This window comes from Pongo abelii, chromosome 16 (assembly GCF_028885655.2).
Source record: "Pongo abelii isolate AG06213 chromosome 16, NHGRI_mPonAbe1-v2.0_pri, whole genome shotgun sequence".
NCBI lineage: Eukaryota > Metazoa > Chordata > Mammalia > Primates > Hominidae > Pongo > Pongo abelii.
In genome coordinates, this window is record NC_072001.2 from 52,285,532 (window position 1) to 52,305,799 (window position 20,268).

The following is a 20,268-nucleotide window of genomic DNA, read 5'->3' on the forward strand; positions in this document are numbered from 1 at the left end:
CTCTTCTACCCTTTTGATTTATCATCAGGCTTGCATATAGGCAATAGACATTATTCAGTCTTAAGAACAGAAAAAAAAAAAAATGAAGAAAATGAACAAAACCAGGAAAAGGCATAGGAAAAATATCTGAACAAATGATGGTCTCAGTTTTCAAAATTTATGAAAAACACATTCAAGAAGTTCAGCAATCTCTAAGTAGAATAAATTCACACCTAGCACATCCTAGACAAAGTTTTTTAAAATAAAGACAAGGAGAAAAACCTCAAAAGCAGCAAGAGAAAGCAACTCATATATAGGGGAACTTTAAAAGGATTAATAACTAACTTATTATCATAACAAAACAGGCCAGAAGATAGTGGGATAGCATCGAGGTGCTGATGGAAAAAAAAAACCTGTTGACCAAAAATTCTATGTCAAGAATACAATAACCATAAATATAATTACTCCAAGATTTTATTATTCCCTTCTTATGGGAGAAATGTCAGTATAGCAACTACTAATATTTTAAGTTTTCCTCAATCTTTGTAATACCATTATGAAAGATTTTTTATTGATTCCACTTACTGTGGGGAAATAAAATTTTGTTTTCATTTGCTTTTATTGATACATAAAGTTCTCTTGAATTTCTTTTGCTTATGGTCACTTTTTTCTATAGGTTTTTGCAAAAAATATGTTTCAGAATTCCTAGCAGCTACAGAATCATTTCAAATAATGGGACTATCATAATCAATAGCAATTCTTTGCTAGTAAAAAGTTAATGTCAATATCAGACATGTTTTCTATGATGTAAATCACTCCTTCATTTTAAGCTCCCATGATAATTCACATTGGGTTATATATAGCTCAATATTCAAAATGTATGCAAAACTAGCCCAAGCTCAGTTTAGATTTTTTAAAAATTTGCCTGTCTAGATAGATGTTTTACAACACTCTTCCTGTTTCTTTCTTGGGTACTATAAGATAAACATTCTATCTTACTAAAATTCTAGAAATAGACATTTCTGTTATTTTTCTGCAGTTATCAGTTATTAACTTAAGAAAATCACAGTTTGCAGCCCTTTTTCCTCTATAAGAATTCATGATTTTTAAGAGTACTTCAGCCAGGTAAGAGGCAAATAGGTATTAAATGCAAATCCTGTGTTGTTGTTTTTGTTTTGTTTTTTTGTTTGTTTTTATTTTTTTGAGATGGAGTCTCCCTCTGTCGCCCAGGCTGGAGTGCAGTGGTGCGATCTTGGCTCACTTGCAAGCTCTGCCTCCCAGGTTCACGCCATTCTCCTGCCTCAGCCTTCCAAGTAGCTGGGCCTACAGGCGCTCACCACCACGCCTGGCTAATTTTTTTTTTATTTTTAGTAGAGACGGGGTTTCACCGTGTTAGCCAGGACGGTTTTGATCTCCTGACCTCATGATCCACCCGCCTCGGCCTCCCAAAGTGCTGGGATTACAGGCGTGAGCCACCACGCCCGGCCTGGTGTTTTGGTTTTTAAAGCAGAATGTCGCAAGTTGACCAAAAACCTCTTGCTAGAGACATTCCAAATAGCCAAACCAATGAGCAGAAACCCTAATGTTTCCATTCATCCCATGAAAGATAATAGCAGAAATTTGTCAGAGCACTTTAAGATTCCATGAAACAAGACTTTTATTGTCAAGTCAACCTAGCCTAAATTCAAAGAATCAAGCAACTGCATAAACTTAAGAATGATCATAAAGGATGAAATAGAAAGTGCAAGGGGTGATTTGGGTGCCCAATTTCTCAGTTAATTTATTAAAGGATAATTGCTACAATGAGTAGAAAGTTAAACACTGGTTTTTGAGGCTTGAATATGTGTTCTGCCAATGCTCATACCCAGTGTCACTTTCAGGGACTAGAAACCCACAGGCACCCATTTAGCATTTGGACAACTTTGGTGCCTGGAAAATTTTTCATCTTGAGCTGAAATCTATATCCCTGTATCTTTCACTTATTTATTGGCAAAAGTTATACTTTTTTGGAGCCATACAGAAAAATTCTAATTCTGCTTTCCTACAGTAGCTCTCTACATATTTGAAAACAGTTATTATGGCCTTCAGAGTCTTTTCCTTCCAGAAGAAATACTTACAAATAGTTTGGCCATTGCTGAAGCAACATGATTTCAGAGCTCTTTGTAATTAGGTTTAGATGAGGTTGTCAATGACGGAATTGGAGTCTTTATAAGAAGAAGAAGAGACCAGAGCTCACTCTCTCTGCCATATGAGGACACAACAAGGAAGAGGCCATCTGCAAGGCAGGAAGAGAGCCTTCACCAGAAAACCAAATTGGCTGGCTCCTTGATCTTGGATTTCCCATCCTCCAGAACTATGAGAAATGAGTTTCTGTTGTTTAAGCTACCCAGTCCATGGTATTTTGTTATGGCAGTCCAAGCTGACTAGTACAACGGGACAGGGCAAAAAATGCAGCAATGTGCTATACTACTAAAGATGTATTTCCAATTTCTATCTGTTAACAGCATCCTCTGAAAAAGGTTGTTTAATCTGTTACAAACCCATGTGTTAGCTACTAAACAAAGTACGAGAGACCAGTTTTAGTGTTTGCTGAAGACCAGATATACAATTTCTATTACTTATCTCTGATTTCTAAGTCTGGCAATATTGCCCCAAAGGAAATGGTGTGACATTGTCATTGATTCAAAATTGACTTCTATACATCACCTGTTAATATCTGAAGTGCCTGCAAACCATCCTTAGCCTCACTGTGAAGGTCAGAATAAAGCAGGAAGATATTTTATTAAACTTGGGTTATTAAATACCGGGAAAAACATAAATACTGACTTTCAGAAAGTGGTTTTTATATAGGCATAATTTTTAATTTTAAATAAATTATCAGACTTGATAAGATGATGTAGACAAAATTTTAGCAATAAAGACTGTAACCAACTTAAAACCTAATTGTCTAACAAATTAAGATATCAAATTCAGAATTTCAGGTCAATAATCTCATCAAATTTTGGCTAAGGCAACACATGGTGGTGAGTACACGAAATCTCTGCTTGCAAGGCACCTTCAAGAACGTCGAGAAACTAAGCATTCAAGACTCAAGAGTAACAGTATCTACATGTGGTCAATTATTCTAGGACCATGACTTAAGACGTAAGGACAGGTCAACTGTTGTTGATACTCCTTTGAAGTTCTGCCTGCAACTTTGCTGCTTATTAAGATCATATTCAGCAGGAGGAGCCAAGATGGCCAAATAGGAACAGCTCCGGTCTACAGCTCCCAGCGTGAGCGACGCAGAAGATGGGTGATTTCTGCATTTCCATCTGAGGTACCATGTTCATCTCACTAGGGAGTGCCAGACAGTGGGCGCAGGTCAGTGGGTGAGCGCACCGTGCGCCAGCTGAAGCAGGGGCGAGGCATTGCCTCACTGGGGAAGTGCAAGAGGTCAGGGAGTTCCCTTTTCAGGGGTGACAGACGGCACCTGGAAAATCGGGCCACTCCCACCCGAATACTATGCTTTTCCAACAGGCTTAGGAAACGGTGCACCAGGAGATTATAGCCCGCACCTGGCTCAGAGGGTCCTACGCCCACGGAGTCTCGCTGATTGCTAGCACAGCAGTCTGAGATCAAACAGCAAGGCGGCAGCGAGGCTGGGGGAGGGGCGCCCGCCATTGCCCAGGCTCGCTTAGGTAAACAAAGCAGCCAGGAAGCTCGAACTGGGTGGAGCCCACCACAGCTCAAGGAGGCCTGCCTGACTCTGTAGGCTCCACCTCTGGGGGCAGGGCACAGACAAACAAAAAGACAGCAGTAACCTCTACAGACTTAAATGTCCCTGTCTGACAGCTTTGAGGATAGCAGTGGTTCTCCCAGCACGCAGCTGGAGATCTGAGAACGGGCAGACTGCCTCCTCAAGTGGGTCCCTGACCCCTGACCCCCGAGCAGCCTAACTGGGAGGCACCCCCCAGCAGGGGCAGACTGACACTCCACACGCCGGCCGGGTACTCCAACAGACCTGCAGCTGAGGGTCCTGTCTGTTAGAGGGAAAACTAACAGCAAGGACATCCACACCAAAAACCCATCTGTACAACACCATCATCAAAGACCAAAAGTAGATAAAACCACAAAGATGGGGAAAAAACAGAGCAGAAAAACTGGAAACTCTAAAAAGCAGAGTGCCTCTCCTCTTCCAAAGGAACGCAGTTCCTCACCAGCAACGGAACAAAGCTGGATGGAGAATGACTTTGACGAGCTGAGAGAAGAAGGCTTCAGAAGATCAAATTACTCCGAGCTATGGGAGGATATTCAAACCAAAGGCAAAGAAGTTGAAAACTTTGAAAAAAATTTAGAAGAATGTATAACTAGAATAACCAATACAGAGAAGTGCTTAAAGGAGCTGATGGAGCTGAAAACCAAGGCTCAAGAACTACGTGAAGAGTGCAGAAGCCTCAGGAACCGATGCGATCAAATGGAAGAAAGGGTATCAGCCATGGAAGACGAAATGAATGAAATGAAGCGAGAAGGGAAGTTCAGAGAAAAAAGAATAAAAAGAAACGAGCAAAGCCTCCAAGAAATGTGGGACTATGTGAAAAGACCAAATCTACGTCTGATTGGTGTACCTGAAAGTGACGGGGAGAATGGAACCAAGCTGGAAAACACTCTGCAGGATATTATCCAGGAGAACTTCCCCAATCTAGCAAGGCAGGCCAACATTCAGATTCAGGAAATACAGAGAACACCACAAAGATATTCCTCGAGAAGAGCAACTCCAAGACACATAATTGTCAGATTCACCAAAGTTGAAATGAAGGAAAAAATGTTAAGGGCAGCCAGAGAGAAAGGTCGGGTTACCCTCAAAGGGAAGCCCATCAGAGTAACAGCGGATCTCTCGGCAGAAACCCTACAAGCCAGAAGAGAGTGGGGGCCAATATTCAACATTCTGAAAGAAAAGAATTTTCAACCCAGAATTTCATATCCAGCCAAACTAAGCTTCATAAGTGAAGGAGAAATAAAATACTTTACAGACAAGCAAATGCTGAGAGATTTTGTCACCACCAGGCCTGCCCTAAAAGAGCTCCTGAAGGAAGCGCTAAACATGGAAAGGCACAACCGGTACCAGCCACTGCAAAATCATGCCAAAATGTAAAGACCATCGAGACTAGGAAGAGACTGCATCAACTAACGAGCAAAATAACCAGCTAATATCATAATGACAGGATCAAATTCACACATAACAATATTAACTTTAAATGTAAATGGACTAAATGCTCCAATTAAAAGACACAGACTGGCAAATTGGATAAAGAGTCAAGACCCATCAGTGTGCTGTATTCAGGAAACCCATCTCATGTGCAGAGACACACATAGGCTCAAAATAAAAGGATGGAGGAAGATCTACCAAGCAAATGGAAAACAAAAAAAGGCAGGGGTTGCAATCCTAGTCTCTGATAAAACAGACTTTAAACCAACAAAGATCAAAAGAGACAAAGAAGGCCATTACATAATGGTAAAGGGATCAATTCAACAAGAAGAGCTAACTATCCTAAATATATATGCACCCAATACAGGAGCACCCAGATTCATAAAGCAAGTCCTGAGTGACCTACAAAGAGACTTAGACTCCCACACATTAATAATGGGAGATTTTAACACCCCACTGTCAACATTAGACAGATCAACGAGACAGAAAGTCAACAAGGATACCCAGGAATTGAACTCAGCTCTGCACCAAGCAGACCTAACAGACATCTACAGAACTCTCCACCCCAAATCAACAGAATATACATTTTTTTCAGCACCACACCACACCTATTCCAAAATTGACCACATACTTGGAAGTAAAGCTCTCCTCAGTAAATGTAAAAGAACAGAAATTATAACAAACTATCTCTCAGATCACAGTGCAATCAAGCTAGAACTCAGGATTAAGAATCTCACTCAAAACCGCTCAACTACATGGAAACTGAACAACCTGCTCCTGAATGACTACTGGGTACATAACGAAATGAAGGCAGAAATAAAGATGTTCTTTGAAATCAACGAGAACCAAGACACAACATACCAGAATCTCTGGGATGCATTCAAAGCAGTGTGTAGAGGGAAATTTATAGCACTAAATGCCCATAAGAGAAAGCAGGAAAGATCCAAAATTGACACCCTAACATCACAATTAAAAGAACGAGAAAAGCAAGAGCAAACACATTCAAAAGCTAGCAGAAGGCAAGAAATAACTAAAATCAGAGCAGAACTGAAGGAAACAGAGACACAAAAAACCCTTCAAAAAATTAATGAATCCAGGAGCTGGTTTTTTGAAAGGATCAACAAAATTGATAGACCGCTAGCAAGATTAATAAAGAAAAAAAGAGAGAAGAATCAAATAGATGCAATAAAAAATGATAAAGGGGATATCACCACCGATCCCACAGAAATACAAACTACCATCAGAGAATACTACAAACACCTCTATGCAAATAAACTAGAAAATCTAGAAGAAATGGATAAATTCCTCAACACATACACCCTCCCAAGACTAAACCAGGAAGAAGTTGAATCTCTGAATAGACCAATAGCAGGAGCTGAAATTGTGGCAATAATCAATAGCTTACCAACCAAAAAGAGTCCAGGACCAGATGGATTCACAGCCGAATTCTACCAGAGGTATAAGGAGGAACTGGTACCATTCCTTCTGAAACTATTCCAATCAATAGAAAAAGAGGGAATCCTCCCTAACTCATTTTATGAGGCCAGCATCATCCTGATACCAAAGCCTGGCAGAGACACAACCAAAAAAGAGAATTTTAGACCAATATCCTTGATGAACATTGATGCAAAAGTCCTCAATAAAATACTGGCAAACCGAATCCAGCAGCACATCAAAAAGCTTATCCACCATGATCAAGTGGGCTTCATCCCTGGGATGCAAGGCTGGTTCAATATACGCAAATCAATAAATGTAATCCAGCATATAAACAGAACCAAAGACAAAAGCCACATGATTATCTCAATAGATGCAGAAAAAGCCTTTGACAAAATTCAACAACGCTTCATGCTAAAAACTCTCAAGAAATTAGGTATTGATGGGACGTATCTCAAAACAATAAGAGCTACCTATGACAAACCCACAGCCAATATCATACTGAATGGGCAAAAACTGGAAGCATTCCCTTTGAAAACTGGCACAAGACAGGGATGCCCTCTCTCACCACTTCTATTCAACATAGTGTTGGAAGTTCTGGCCAGGGCAATTAGGCAGGAGAAGGAAATAAAGGGTTTTCAATTAGGAAAAGAGGAAGTCAAATTGTCCGTGTTTGCAGATGACATGATTGTATATCTAGAAAACCCCATTGTCTCAGCCCAAAATCTCCTTAAGCTGATAAGCAACTTCAGCAAAGTCTCAGAATACAAAATCAATGTACAAAAATCACAAGCATTCTTATACACCAATAACAGACAAACAGAGAGCCAAATCATGAGTGAACTCCCATTCACAATTGCTTCAAAGAGAATAAAATACCTAGGAATCCAACTTACAAGGGATGTGAAGGACCTCTTCAAGGAGAACTACAAACCACTGCTCAAGGAAATAAAAGAGGATACAAACAAATGGAAGAACATTCCATGCTCATGGGTAGGAAGAATCAATATCGTGAAAATGGCCATACTGCCCAAGGTAATTTACAGATTCAATGCCATCCCCCATCAAGCTACCAATGACTTTCTTCACAGAATTGGAAAAAACTACTTTAAAGTTCATATGGAACCAAAAAAGAGCCTGCATCGCCAAGTCAATCCTAAGCCAAAAGAACAAAGCTGGAGGCATCACACTACCTGACTTCAAACTATACTGCAAGGCTACAGTAACCAAAACAGCATGGTACTGGTACCAAAACAGAGATATAGATCAATGGGACAGAACAGAGCCCTCAGAAATAACACCACATATCTACAACTATCTGATCTTTGACAAACCTGACAAAAACAAGCAATGGGGAAAGGATTCCCTATTTAATAAATGGTGCTGGGAAAACTGGCTAGCCATATGGAGAAAGCTGAAACTGGATCCCTTCTTTACACCTTATACAAAAATCAATTCAAGATGGATTAAAGACTTAAACGTTAGACCTAAAACCATAAAAACCCTAGAAGAAAACCTAGGCATTACCATTCAGGACATAGGCATGGGCAAGGACTTCATGTCTAAAACACCAAAAGCAATGGCAACAAAAGCCAAAATTGACCAATGGGATCTCATTAAACTAAAGAGCTTCTGCACAGCAAAAGAAACTACCATCAGAGTGAACAGGCAACCTACAAAATGGGAGAAAATTTTCGCAACCTACTCATCTGACAGAGGGCTAATATCCAGAATCTACAATGAACTCCAACAAATTTACAAGAAAAAAACAAACAACCCCATCAAAAAAGTGGGCCAAGGACATGAACAGACACTTCTCAAAAGAAGACATTTATGAAGCCAAAAAACACATGAAAAAATGCTCACCATCACTGGCCATCAGAGAAATGCAAATCAAAACCACAATGAGATACCATCTCACACCAGTTAGAATGGCGATCATTAAAAAGTCAGGAAACAACAGGTGCTGGAGAGGATGTGGAGAAATAGGAACACTTTTACACTGTTGGTGGGACTGTAAACTAGTTCAACCATTGTGGAAGTCAGTGTGGCAATTCCTCAGGGATCTAGAACTAGAAATTCCATTTGACCCAGCCATCCCATTACTGGGTATATACCCAAAGGACTATAAATCATGCTGCTATAAAGACACATGCACACGTATGTTTATTGCGGCATTATTCACAATAGCAAAGACGTGGAACCAACCCAAATGTCCGACAATGATAGACTGGATTAAGAAAATGTGGCACATATACACCATGGAATACTATGCAGCCATAAAAAATGATGAGTTCATGTCCTTTGTAGGGACATGGATGAAATTGGAAATCATCATTCTCAGTAAACTATCGCAAGAACAAAAAACCAAACACCGCATATTCTCACTCATAGGTGGGAATTGAACAATGAGAACACATGGACACAGGAAGGGGAACATCACACTTTGGGGACTGTTGTGAGGTGGGGGGAGGGGGGAGGGATCGCATTGGGAGATATACCTAATGCTAGATGACGAGTTAGTGGGTGCAACGCACCAGCATGGCACATGTATACATATGTAACTAACCTGCACATTGCGCACATGTACCATAAAACCTAAAGTATAAAAAAAAAAAAAAAAGATCATATTCATGTGCAAACACCAGATGGAGCCTTTGTATGTCAACCAAAAGAGAAACAGTGACAAGACATGTTGTGAGGAAAAAAGGTAAATATTGTGATATTTTTCATTAGAGATGGGGATATTTTCAGAAGAATATAAAACTTTTTAATATTAAGATTAAACCTCAAACAAATCTCTTTTGACCATTAAATTCTTTTCCAAAATATATGGTAAGAATGTAATAACCAGCATTGCCTATGTACAGCACAGTCAATTGCAATTATATTGCAAATTAAACAAGTAAGAAATTTTTTCATAATTATACTCCAAACCTTTGTTGCTAGTCTTGATAATCTTGATTCTTCCTTGGATATGGGCAACATATATGCTTTTGGGTTGTTTAGAATCTTTATAATATTGAAGTCGATAGCTAAAACAGAAAATAAAATACTTTTTAAAATTCTGGTATTTTTTTTCCTTCACAGAAAAAGCATGATACCTCTTTCGCCTTTTAACGATGCACCCTAAACATGGAGAAGGGCAAACATGGATAAAGAGTGTTAAGACATTGTTATAACTTGTCCCAAAGAGGAAATAAATATTACATTTAATATTTTTACTCAATAGGGCTTTATTATTATTATAAATATTCATTTATAAATAAATGAAATAAAATTCATTTATAAATAAATGAAATAAAATTCATTTATAAATAAATGAAATAAAATTCATTTATAAATAAATGAAATAAAATTCATTTATAAATAAATGAAATAAAATTCATTTATAAATAAATGAAATAAAATTCATTTATAAATAAATGAAATAAAATTCATTTATTTACATCATGTCATCCTCGCAAACCATTCGGTGAGCTAAGAAACATTTTCCATAATTTACAGTTGAGAAGACTGAAGTGCAAGTTCTATGACTTGTTTAAGCTACTGTTTACTAAGTAGTAGAAGGAGAGGACACAAATCTAGGTCTTTTGCTTCTAAGTCCAGAGCAATGACCCTCTAATTAAATGCAATAAGCAACTTGGGCCTCTGCCTGTGGGAGTCCTGTTTTTCCATATTCTGACAATACACCCAGATAAGAAGAGACTTGGTGACCTTTCCTTTCAATCGGCATGAATATGCATGAGGGTACAGAGGGATTCATGCCACTTCTTAAAGGAAAAGAGAACCATGTGATTTAATCAGGTATGTCATGTCAATCAGCCTAAAAGCACAAGCTAGGTATTAAGTGTATCTTAACATCCGAGAAAAAAGGTGATCTGAGAGGTCTGTTCTAGACTCTGGCACTAATTATCAGTTACCGGGTAGACTAATCAGATCTAGGGATTGTAATGTTGATGACAAACCTCTTAAGAGTTAAAGAAAGTTACTTGGGTTGATTTTTGACATTAGACATTAGGAAATATTAGGCATTAACTTGAAATACTAAAGGCAGGTAAGCATTTATGTCCACCAGGGATTAAAGAATTGGTTAGCAAGGAACTTACATTTAAACATTTTGAGTAGAAAGAATATTAGATTTAGAATTAGAATGGGCAAGAAAAGTAATAAACCATATTTTTTCTTCAAAATTTGCTCAATTTTGAAAATTCTTAAATACATATATAATATTTAATATATATGATATTACTTACTTTCTAGTCTTCTATGAACCAGTATAATTAAAAAAATAAAAGAACCTCTCCTTGTTCACTGTACACACAATAAAAAGTTTACTTTTCAGATCACCTGAGCTTAATTGTGGAATTGCTATTTAACAGATAGTAGTATACATTAATATGAGGCAAAATATCTAAGCTGGGAGTAAGGCAATGGCAAAATAGTAAAGCAAAACAATTTAAGGAGAAAAAGAGTCAAATAAAAATTGCAAAGAAACTCATCTAGATATGATGACTAATCAATAAAATTAAAATGCCTATATTTATTAGCTTTTTTTCCTCTAACCCACTGATTAGTTTTAGGGAAAAATGTTAATATTCCCCTGAATTATAGTTTTAGTGCCTCTTCTGTTCTCAGCATCTTTGAAAGCTTGGGAATATTACCTGAAAATCCAAAAATGACTCTATCTGATAAAACTATAATAAAATATGTCTTAACTGTTCTTACTAACTCTCCAGAAATTTCACTAGTGAAAAAATGTTCCAGTCTTCCTCCACTTGCATTGGGAAAATTTCATTTCCATAATTATGCCCTATTTATTTTTGAGATGTTATCCCCTCTAAAAGGGAGACATGTAAGTAAGTATGGTTATCGCTATCCACTTTTGCAGTTTTTATTCTAACAGTCTTCCTGAAATGCAAATAACTCCTCTATGGTGGAAAAATTAAAGGTCAAGTGTAGGCCACAAATATTAATACAATAATTGACTAAACTATAGAAACAGAAAAAGTATTGCTGACAGATACACTTTAGAATATACGTAATTAAAATCAGAACTACTCTCAGAAAGAGACTTTTAATCTAGCATTGAAATGCAAGATAATTCAAGAAAAGACCTCATACCTGCATTAAAAGACAGATAAATGATGCAATATTTAACTTGTTTTAAGTTAAAATGCTAAAAGATACAAGTATCATTTTCCATGATTCCCTGATTTGGGTTACTGGTTTTTCCATTAACCAACCACACCAGATAAAAGCTCTACTTTATAAAGATAGTTGGTATCAAAGCAAGAATTTTTGAGGCTAGACTACTTCAAGATCAGATCTTTCAGAGTCATTTACAAAGAGAATACCTGAGACCCAAGCCTGATATAATTTTACAGTCGACTTTTAAATCCTGTAAATGGTCAGAATTCCGGAGGTTTTTAGTTGTTCTAATGAAGTCTAGGAAGGAATCCAATAAGCCTCATAAATAAAAACTATAGAATGCACCAAAATAGCACAGTAATAATAATTTTAGAAGCTCAAGAGTTGGAATGTACCTTGGATAGAGGGGTAGAAAAGAAATGCCAGGAGAAATAAAGAGAAAATATAGGTATCCATTAGGCAAAATGTATGTGATCTGAGCAAATAAAAAATAAAATCTGAATGCAATTTTGTCCAATAATATAGGAAAATGATGAGTATTTCAAATAAAGTATTGCATATTCATGAGTTTTTGAGACCGAGTCTCGCTCTGTTGCCCAGGCTGGAGTGCAGTGGCGCCATCTAGGCTCCGCCTCTCAGGTTCAAGCGATTCTCCTGCCTCAGCCTCCTGAGTACTGAGATTACAGGCGTTCACCACCATGGCCAGCTGATTTTTACTATTTTTAGTAGAGACTGGGTTTGACCATGTTGGTCAGGCTGGTCTTGAACTCCTGACCTCAAAAGATCCTCCTACCTTGGCTTCCCAAAGTGGTAGGATTACAGGCGTGAGCCACCGTGCCTGGCCTCATGAGTATATTCTTAATGTCTTATTGTGTATATTTTCTGATCATGCTTCTCTGACTGTTTCAGATCTTTATATGCATACTTCCAAGTCCTTTCAATCTGATCATCTGCAGGCCCAGTCATTGGTTTGTAGATATATTAAACCTCAAATGAGTTATATCTCTCTACATACCTACTTACAGATCCATCCTCCCACCTTTCTGTGTGAAATTCATGGTTCAAATTGGCAAAGTGAAAGATTAAGGACCTTCACAATGCTCTAAATTAGAATTGCTTCTCCTAGTAATGTTATGTTAACATAATATACTTAATTATAAATAACTTCACAGAGAGATTATACAGTCTGAGTGTTTATACATATACTTTGTTAACTATGAAGTGTATGCTTATGTAGATCACTAGCATCCTTAGGTTTCACTAACTCTGCACCAAATTTAGTATATCCAAGAACATGAAGATTTTTATGTTATAATAAATTAGTGATTCATATCACATTTGGTTCCCAAGGAAAGTGCCATCTTATTATTATTTTATTTTGGCATTTTTGGGAGTTACTTTTATCTATTATTTCTTACTATGAATTATATTTGTATCTTTAAGGACCAAATCATTGCTCAGGCAAGTTATAGATGCAAGACACAAGTTATTATTTTTAAAGTATTTCTATTTTTTTTATAAGAACCAAAGTGACAAGTATCTGAATAAGAAACTGATGTATTTATGAACTAAGGCTCTGTGGAGCCAAACATTACATATGTTTTATAAAAGCTTAAGATTTGATCAAAGGTGCTGGTGAAGAAACTTATTGACCCATTTAAAAATCTTTCCTACAGAATGAAAAACATTTTTTAAAAATCCACCACTAAACGGGTTCAGAGGCAAAACTTAGAGCATACCATCTGATAAATTACTTTTCCCATGATATGTAAATTTATCTACACAAGAACTTTAAGGATGATATAAAATTGAGACTAATTTAATTGTATGTGGAGTACAAACTATGCTTATTGAGAATAATAAAATTAGAAGGAATTGAGACTATATTTTATAACCAAACCTTGACAGTCTTGACTGGTACTGTCATAAAAATTCTTAACCATCTTTGTATTAGTGATTGTTTGAACTTATTGATGTGTTCCTCCTTTGTATTAGTGATTGTGTGAACTTATTATTGATGTGTTCCTCATTGAAACCATGTTTCCACAGTTCCATATCTAAAAATGTCCCGTAAAAGAGAAGGCCAGGAAAATTTGCAATACTTTGTGTGCAAGGCAAATATTCAACTTCTTTTTCCCGTGTAATTTCTATCATGTACCACATTTTTCTTTTAAACTTGTCCACAATCCTCATGGTTTCATATGCTACTCTTCACATTATGACTGTTCTCTATTATTTCTTTTGATCTCATTTAATGAGGAAAATCTAAATTATTAGCAATAGCATTCATGGGGTGTTTACATATTATTTGATATGCTCAGCACATTCTGTGCTTCAGTGTGGGAAAGAATAATTAAAATTGCAATAAAAGCTAAATTATTATAGAAAAACTAGAATAATTAGACAACTAGTATGAAAGACAACATATATGATATAAAAAATAATAACATTGGTAATTTGATAGGAATAGTGTTTTATCTGTAAATTGCTTTGGGAAGTATGGCCATTTTAACGTTATCGATTCTTCCAATACATGAGCATGGGATGTTTTTCCACTTGTTTGTGTCAAATATGATTTCTTTCAGCAGTGTTTTGTAGTTCTCTTTCTAGAGATCTTGCCTGTCTTTTGGAATTAAACCATTTTATGCCAGTACCATGCTGTTTTGGTTACTGTAGCTCTGTAGTATAATTTGAAGTCAGGTAATCTCATTCCTCCAGTTTTGCTTTTTTTGCTTAGGATAGCTTTGGTTTTTCTTGGTATTCTTTTAGGATTTTTTTTTCTATTTCTGTAAAGAATATCATTGGTATTTTGATAGGGATAGCATTGAATCTGTAGATTGCTTTGGTTAGTATGAACATGTTGAGTATTCCAATCTGTGAACATTGAATATTTTTCCAATATTTCTATTTTTTGGTGTCCTCTTCAATTTATTTCATCAGTGTTTTATAGTTTTCATTATAGAGTTCTTTCACTTCTTTGATAATTCATAGGTATTTAATTTTATGTGTGGCTATTGTAAATGGGTTACTTTTAAGATTTCTTATTCAGATTGTTCACTGTTGGCATATAGATGTGCTACTGATTTTTGTATGTTGATTTTGTATCCTGAAGCTTTACTGAATTTATCAGTTCTAATAGCTTTCTTGTGGAGTCTTTAGGTTTTTCCAAATATAAGATCAACTCATCTGCAAATAACAGTCATTTGACTTCTTCCTTTCCAATTTGGATGCCCTTTATTTCTTTCTCTTGTCTGATTGCTCTAGCTAGGACTTCCAGTACTATGTTGAATAACAGAGGTGAAAGTGGGCATCCTTGTCATGCTCTAGATCTTAGAGCTTTTAGTTTTTCCTCACTCAGTATAATACTAGATGTGGGTCTGTTGTATATGGCTTTATGTTTGAGGTATGTTCCTGCTATTCCTAGTTTTTTGAGGGTTTTTATCATGAAGGGATGTTAAACTTTATCAAACGCTTTTTCAGCATCAATTGAAAGGATCATATCGTTTTTATCTTTCATTTTGTTGATATGATATATTACATTGATCGATTTGCATATGTCGAACTATCCTTGCATCCCTGGAATAAATCCCACTTGGATCTGATGAATAATCTTTCTAATGTATTATTTAATTTCTAATGTATTATTTGCTAGTGTTTTCTTCAGGGTTTTCACATCAATATTAATCAGAGATATTGGTCTGTAGTTTTCTTTTTTTGATGTGTCTTTATCTGGTTTTGGTATCAGGGTAATACTGGCCTTGTAGAGTAAATTTGGAAGTATTCCCTCCTTCTCTAGTTTTTGATTTTGAGTAGGATTGGTGTTAGTTCTTCTTTAAATGTTTGCTTGAATTCAGCTATGAGATCCTGGGCTTTTCTTTACCAGGAGACTTTTTGTTAGGACTTTGATCTCAATATTTGTTATTCATCTGTTGAGGTTTTGGATTTATTTATGGTTCAATCTTGGTAGGTTGTATGTGTCTAGAAATTTGTCCATTTATTCTAGATTTTCCAGTGTATTGCCATATATTTGCTCACAGTAGCCACTAATGATCCTTTCAATTTCTGTGGTATCAGTTGTATTGCTTCCTTTTTCATTTCTAATTTTATTTATTTGTGTTTTGATGGTTTTGGACATAATCCAGCAGAATCCTCTGGTTTACAAGGTAGAGACTCTTTTCTCACCCCTTACTTTTCCCAAACAAACAGGGTTTCTTTCTCCATTCTGAGCCACCTGAAGCTGGAGCTGGAGTGACACATGCACCACTGTGGCCACCACCACTGTGATTGTACTGGGTCAGACCTGAAGCCGGCACAGCACTGGGTCTTGCTCAAGGCCGGCTGTAACCACTCCCTGGCTACTGCCTATGTTTGCTCAAGACCCCAGGGCTTTACAATCAGTTGGTGGCAAAGCCATCCTGGCCTATTTCCTTCCCTTCAGGGTGTTGAGGTACCCCAGGCCCTGGGTGGGTCCACAGGTGCCATCCAGGAGTCAGGAACTAGTGTCAAAAACCTTGGAAGTCTATCTGGTATTCTACTGTATTGCAGCTGAGCTGGCACTCAAACCACAGGACCTCTCTTTCTTCCCCTTTCCAAAGGCAGAGGAGCCTCACCCCACAGCCACTGACACCCCAGGCCATGGGGAGTACTGCCAGACTACTACCTAAGTTTCCTTAAGGCCCACAGGCTCTTCAGTCAGCTTGTGGTGAATGCTGCCTGGCCTGGGCCTCACCCTTCAGGGCGGCGCGCTCCCCTCTGTCCAAGGGCAGGTCCAGAAATGCTCTCCAAGAGTCAAATCCTGGAATCGGGGACCCAAAGAGCCCACGTGGTGCTCTGCCCTGCCATGGCTTTGCTGGTACCTAAGGTGAAGACAAAGTCCTCTTTACCTTTCCCTCCACTTTTCTCAAGCAGGAGTTTTGCATTGATTAAAAAATATATATTTAAGAAAATGTAATATTCATTCCAAATGAAACACTAAGTAAACCCATAAAAGAAGGTTATGACTCTAACTTGCTAAAGAAATCATCTTGAAATAAAAATTCAAAATATTACTTAAATGCAGAATAATTTGACGCATGCCATTAAAGTCAGGGACAAAGTTTGGATTCTTTCTATGGTAGTTATGTAAATTGGCTCATTTAACATCCACTTCAAAGTCCTTTATTTTTTTTCTACTTTATTTTTTTTCTGCCCTTTATTTTTTTCTAGTCAAGCTAAACATGTGAGTTACTTAGCTCCTCTGAATTTGATTTGATTTGATTTAATTGGCCCTTTGTGACACAGTTGTGGCCAATGAAATATAGGCAGAAGCCCCTTGTGTTAGTCCATTCTTGCATTGCTGTAAAAAAATACCTGAGGCTGGGTAACTAATAAAGAAAATAGGTTTAATTGGATTATGGTTCTGCGGGATGTACAAGAAACATAGTGCCAGCATCTGCTTCTGGTGCACGCCTCAGGGAGCTTACAATCATGGTAGAAGGCAAAGGAGGAGCCCATGTGTCATCTGGTGAGAAATGAAGCAAGAGCGAGGGGGAGGGGAGGTGTCATCCATTTTTAAACAACTGAACAACTGATCTCACACAAACTCAGAGCAAGAGCTCACTCATCACCAAAGGGATGGTGGTAAGCCATTCATGAAGGATCTGCCCCTGCCTCCTGGTCCAAGTATCTCCCTCTAGGCCCATCTCCAACACTGGGGATTATATCTCAACAAGAGATTTGGAGGGCACACACATCCAAATCATATCACCCCTGGGGAAGGTTTTATTTCCTAAATAAAAAGGCAAAACCTGATAAAGAAAAGGCTTACTATATGCCTGGTGTCCTTTCTCTCTTTTCCTGTGTGGCTGGAATGCCAGGAGATACAGCAATTATCTTGTGACAATATAAAAGTAACATGCTAAGGATGCTGAAGCAGGAGGACATAAGAAACATGGTTCCTTGGTGACATCCATGAGAAGTAATAGCTACCTTCATATTTCTTCTCATGTAAAAATTATTTTTTGTTATGTAAAATATTAACTCTTTACTTGCTTCAGTGATATTTATAAGGTACTTTGTATTTGCCAATAGCTGAAATTTTAGTAGATATTCCCACCATCACAACTGTTATTTAACACTGCTCTGTAAATCCTAACCAATTCAGTAAGCCAATAAAAATAAATAGGAGGTGTAAATATTAGAATGAGGAAGACAACACTAATTGTTTTTTGTTTTTACAGGTGATATTATGGTCTTCCAAGCAAACACAAGATAATCATTTTAATAAGCATTGTTAAGTAGGAGAGTTTAGTTGCAAATTACAAATACATAAAAATTTATGGCTGTTATAAATGTCAGCAGTTGACCAGTTAGACAATAAAATATTTTAAAATCTCATTCCTAATTTTAAAATATGTGAAATATGTAGGAAGAAGTTATTTAAGAAATGTTTAGGACCTAGATACAGAACATTACAAACTAAAGACACACATGATATTTCTGAATGTATAGAATAAAAATTATGAAGGTATAATTTCTCCCCCAAATAATTTATAAATATTAAATACAATTCTAAACAATCTATATATAATTGTTTGGTGGGGAGCGGAACAGGGCAAACTTATTCTAAAGTGCAAATCAAAAATTTTAGTATAGGTACAATATGCAGGAAGTAGTGGAAAAAGTCATGATAGAAGAATTATCCTGTCAGATATTAAAATGTATAAAACAATAATGATTGAAATAATATGGTGTAGACATAAAATTAGGTATTGCAATCATTAGGGAAGAGTAACATAATTTATAGTTTCAAGCAAATATTAATGAGTTTACTATTTAGCAAATGTGACATTCCTAATCATTAAGAAAAGATGAATCATTGACTAAAAAGATATAAGGCAAATGTTAACTCTTTAGGAAAAAATAAATTTGATCTCTACCACATCACATACTGAAATGAAATTTCTTTCCCTTTTTTTCTTATTCTCCCCATATTCATGTAGAAATGACTTGTCCACTTACAAAGGTACCTAAATACTGCAAACATAGCATGCAATTAAAGTGTAATGAAAGGACAGAGAAAGGCAGAAGTGGCAACAAAATGGGCCAGGAATCATTCTCAAAATGCATATTGTTTTTAACAGCTAACTTAATAAACAAGGACATTTTATTCATTACACTCTTCACAGTGTCTATGAGATAAAAAGGAACAATCACTGTGAAGATCCCCAGCTAGCTATTCTTGCTACTAGGGTAAGATGGAGCTGTCTTTTTTTATGGAGGCCTTATAAAGAAAACACTCTATGGGTAGCTGATAAAGGTTTTGAGAATATCTTTATCATAACGAGAATGAAATTCACAACCTTTTAAAAAGCAACAATCATAGGTAGATGCTGAGTACAATTTTAAAAAGCACAATTTTAAAAAGCCATTAAACTCAGAAGCAAGGTTTGAATTCTCATTGTGGTAGAAATGTAAATTGGTTCATTTAACATTTACTTCAACCTCCTTCTTCTCTTGTCTTTTTTTCCTACTTTGTGCTATTATGCAGAATCATTTTGAGGTGTTTCATTCTTGTGTAATCTTAGCTCCCTAACAAAGAATAAACACTTGATGGATTGGAAAATTAAATCTGGATTAAAAAAAGCAGAACAATGTATAAACTAGAAAAAATATATATATAGGTGGTGGAGAAGTCTACAAAAGATGAGATTATAGAGTAAAACATTAATATACAGGCATATCTTGTTTAACTGCACTTTATTGTACTTCACAGATATTGCTTTTTTACAAATGGAATGTTCATGGGACTCTGTGTAGAGCAAGTCTGTTGCCATTTTTCCAACACCTGTGTTCACTTCCTGTCTCTGTGTCAGCATTTTTTAGCAGTAAAGTATTTTTAAATTAAGGTATGTACTTTTTATTAGACAAAATGCTATCATACCTTTAAGAGACTACAATATAGTATAAACATAACTTTTATATACACTGGGAAACCAAAACATTTGTGTGACTCACTTTGTTGCAATATTTGCTTTATTGCAATGGTCTTACACAAAGCCTGCAATATCTCTGAGGTATGCCTATATTTTATTATGTAAAAATTCAAAAGTCCTGCTAGGCAAAAAGTACAGTACCACAAAAGGAAAACTGACAAACAATATTTCTAACAGAATGACAGATGAAACAAAAACCTCAGTAGATAACAGATGACGGACATAAGAAGTAAGTTATAAAAAAGGAATACGACTGGCAAATAATTTTTTAATTTCACCAGAAACTAAAGCAATCAAAGAAATGCTGATATACTATTTAAAGACAAACAAACAAAAAGATAATGTGCCAGGTTGTTGAGACTTATAATCTCACGTGCTAATGATGGGCCATAGTTTTCTCTACCATTTGTCATACTCTCCCCAAATACAGGAGACACCTGGCTTTGAATGAGGAGGCAGCAGCTTCTGTTTCTTGGTTTCTTTAACATCCCAATGTGTTCCTCACTGGGACTGAGGGAAAAAGTATTCCAAAGGTACTTCTGT

The 20,268-nt window shown here is 36.6% G+C and overlaps 1 protein-coding gene across 6 annotated transcripts in view; it reads right to left on the minus strand.

The window, feature by feature from the left end:
• Positions 1-20,268, minus strand: part of FAM227B (family with sequence similarity 227 member B) — a 305,085-nt gene that overhangs the window by 33,321 nt on the left and 251,496 nt on the right. For 5 of the 6 annotated variants that reach the window (XM_054531451.1, XM_054531453.1, XM_054531449.1 and 2 more), the window contains one exon: positions 9,539-9,636. In XM_054531451.1, the coding sequence (XP_054387426.1) occupies positions 9,539-9,636 (98 nt within the window). Of the gene's footprint in view, positions 1-92; positions 2,255-9,538; positions 9,637-20,268 lie in introns of those variants that run through there. The other variant, XM_054531454.2, reaches the window with a different exon arrangement.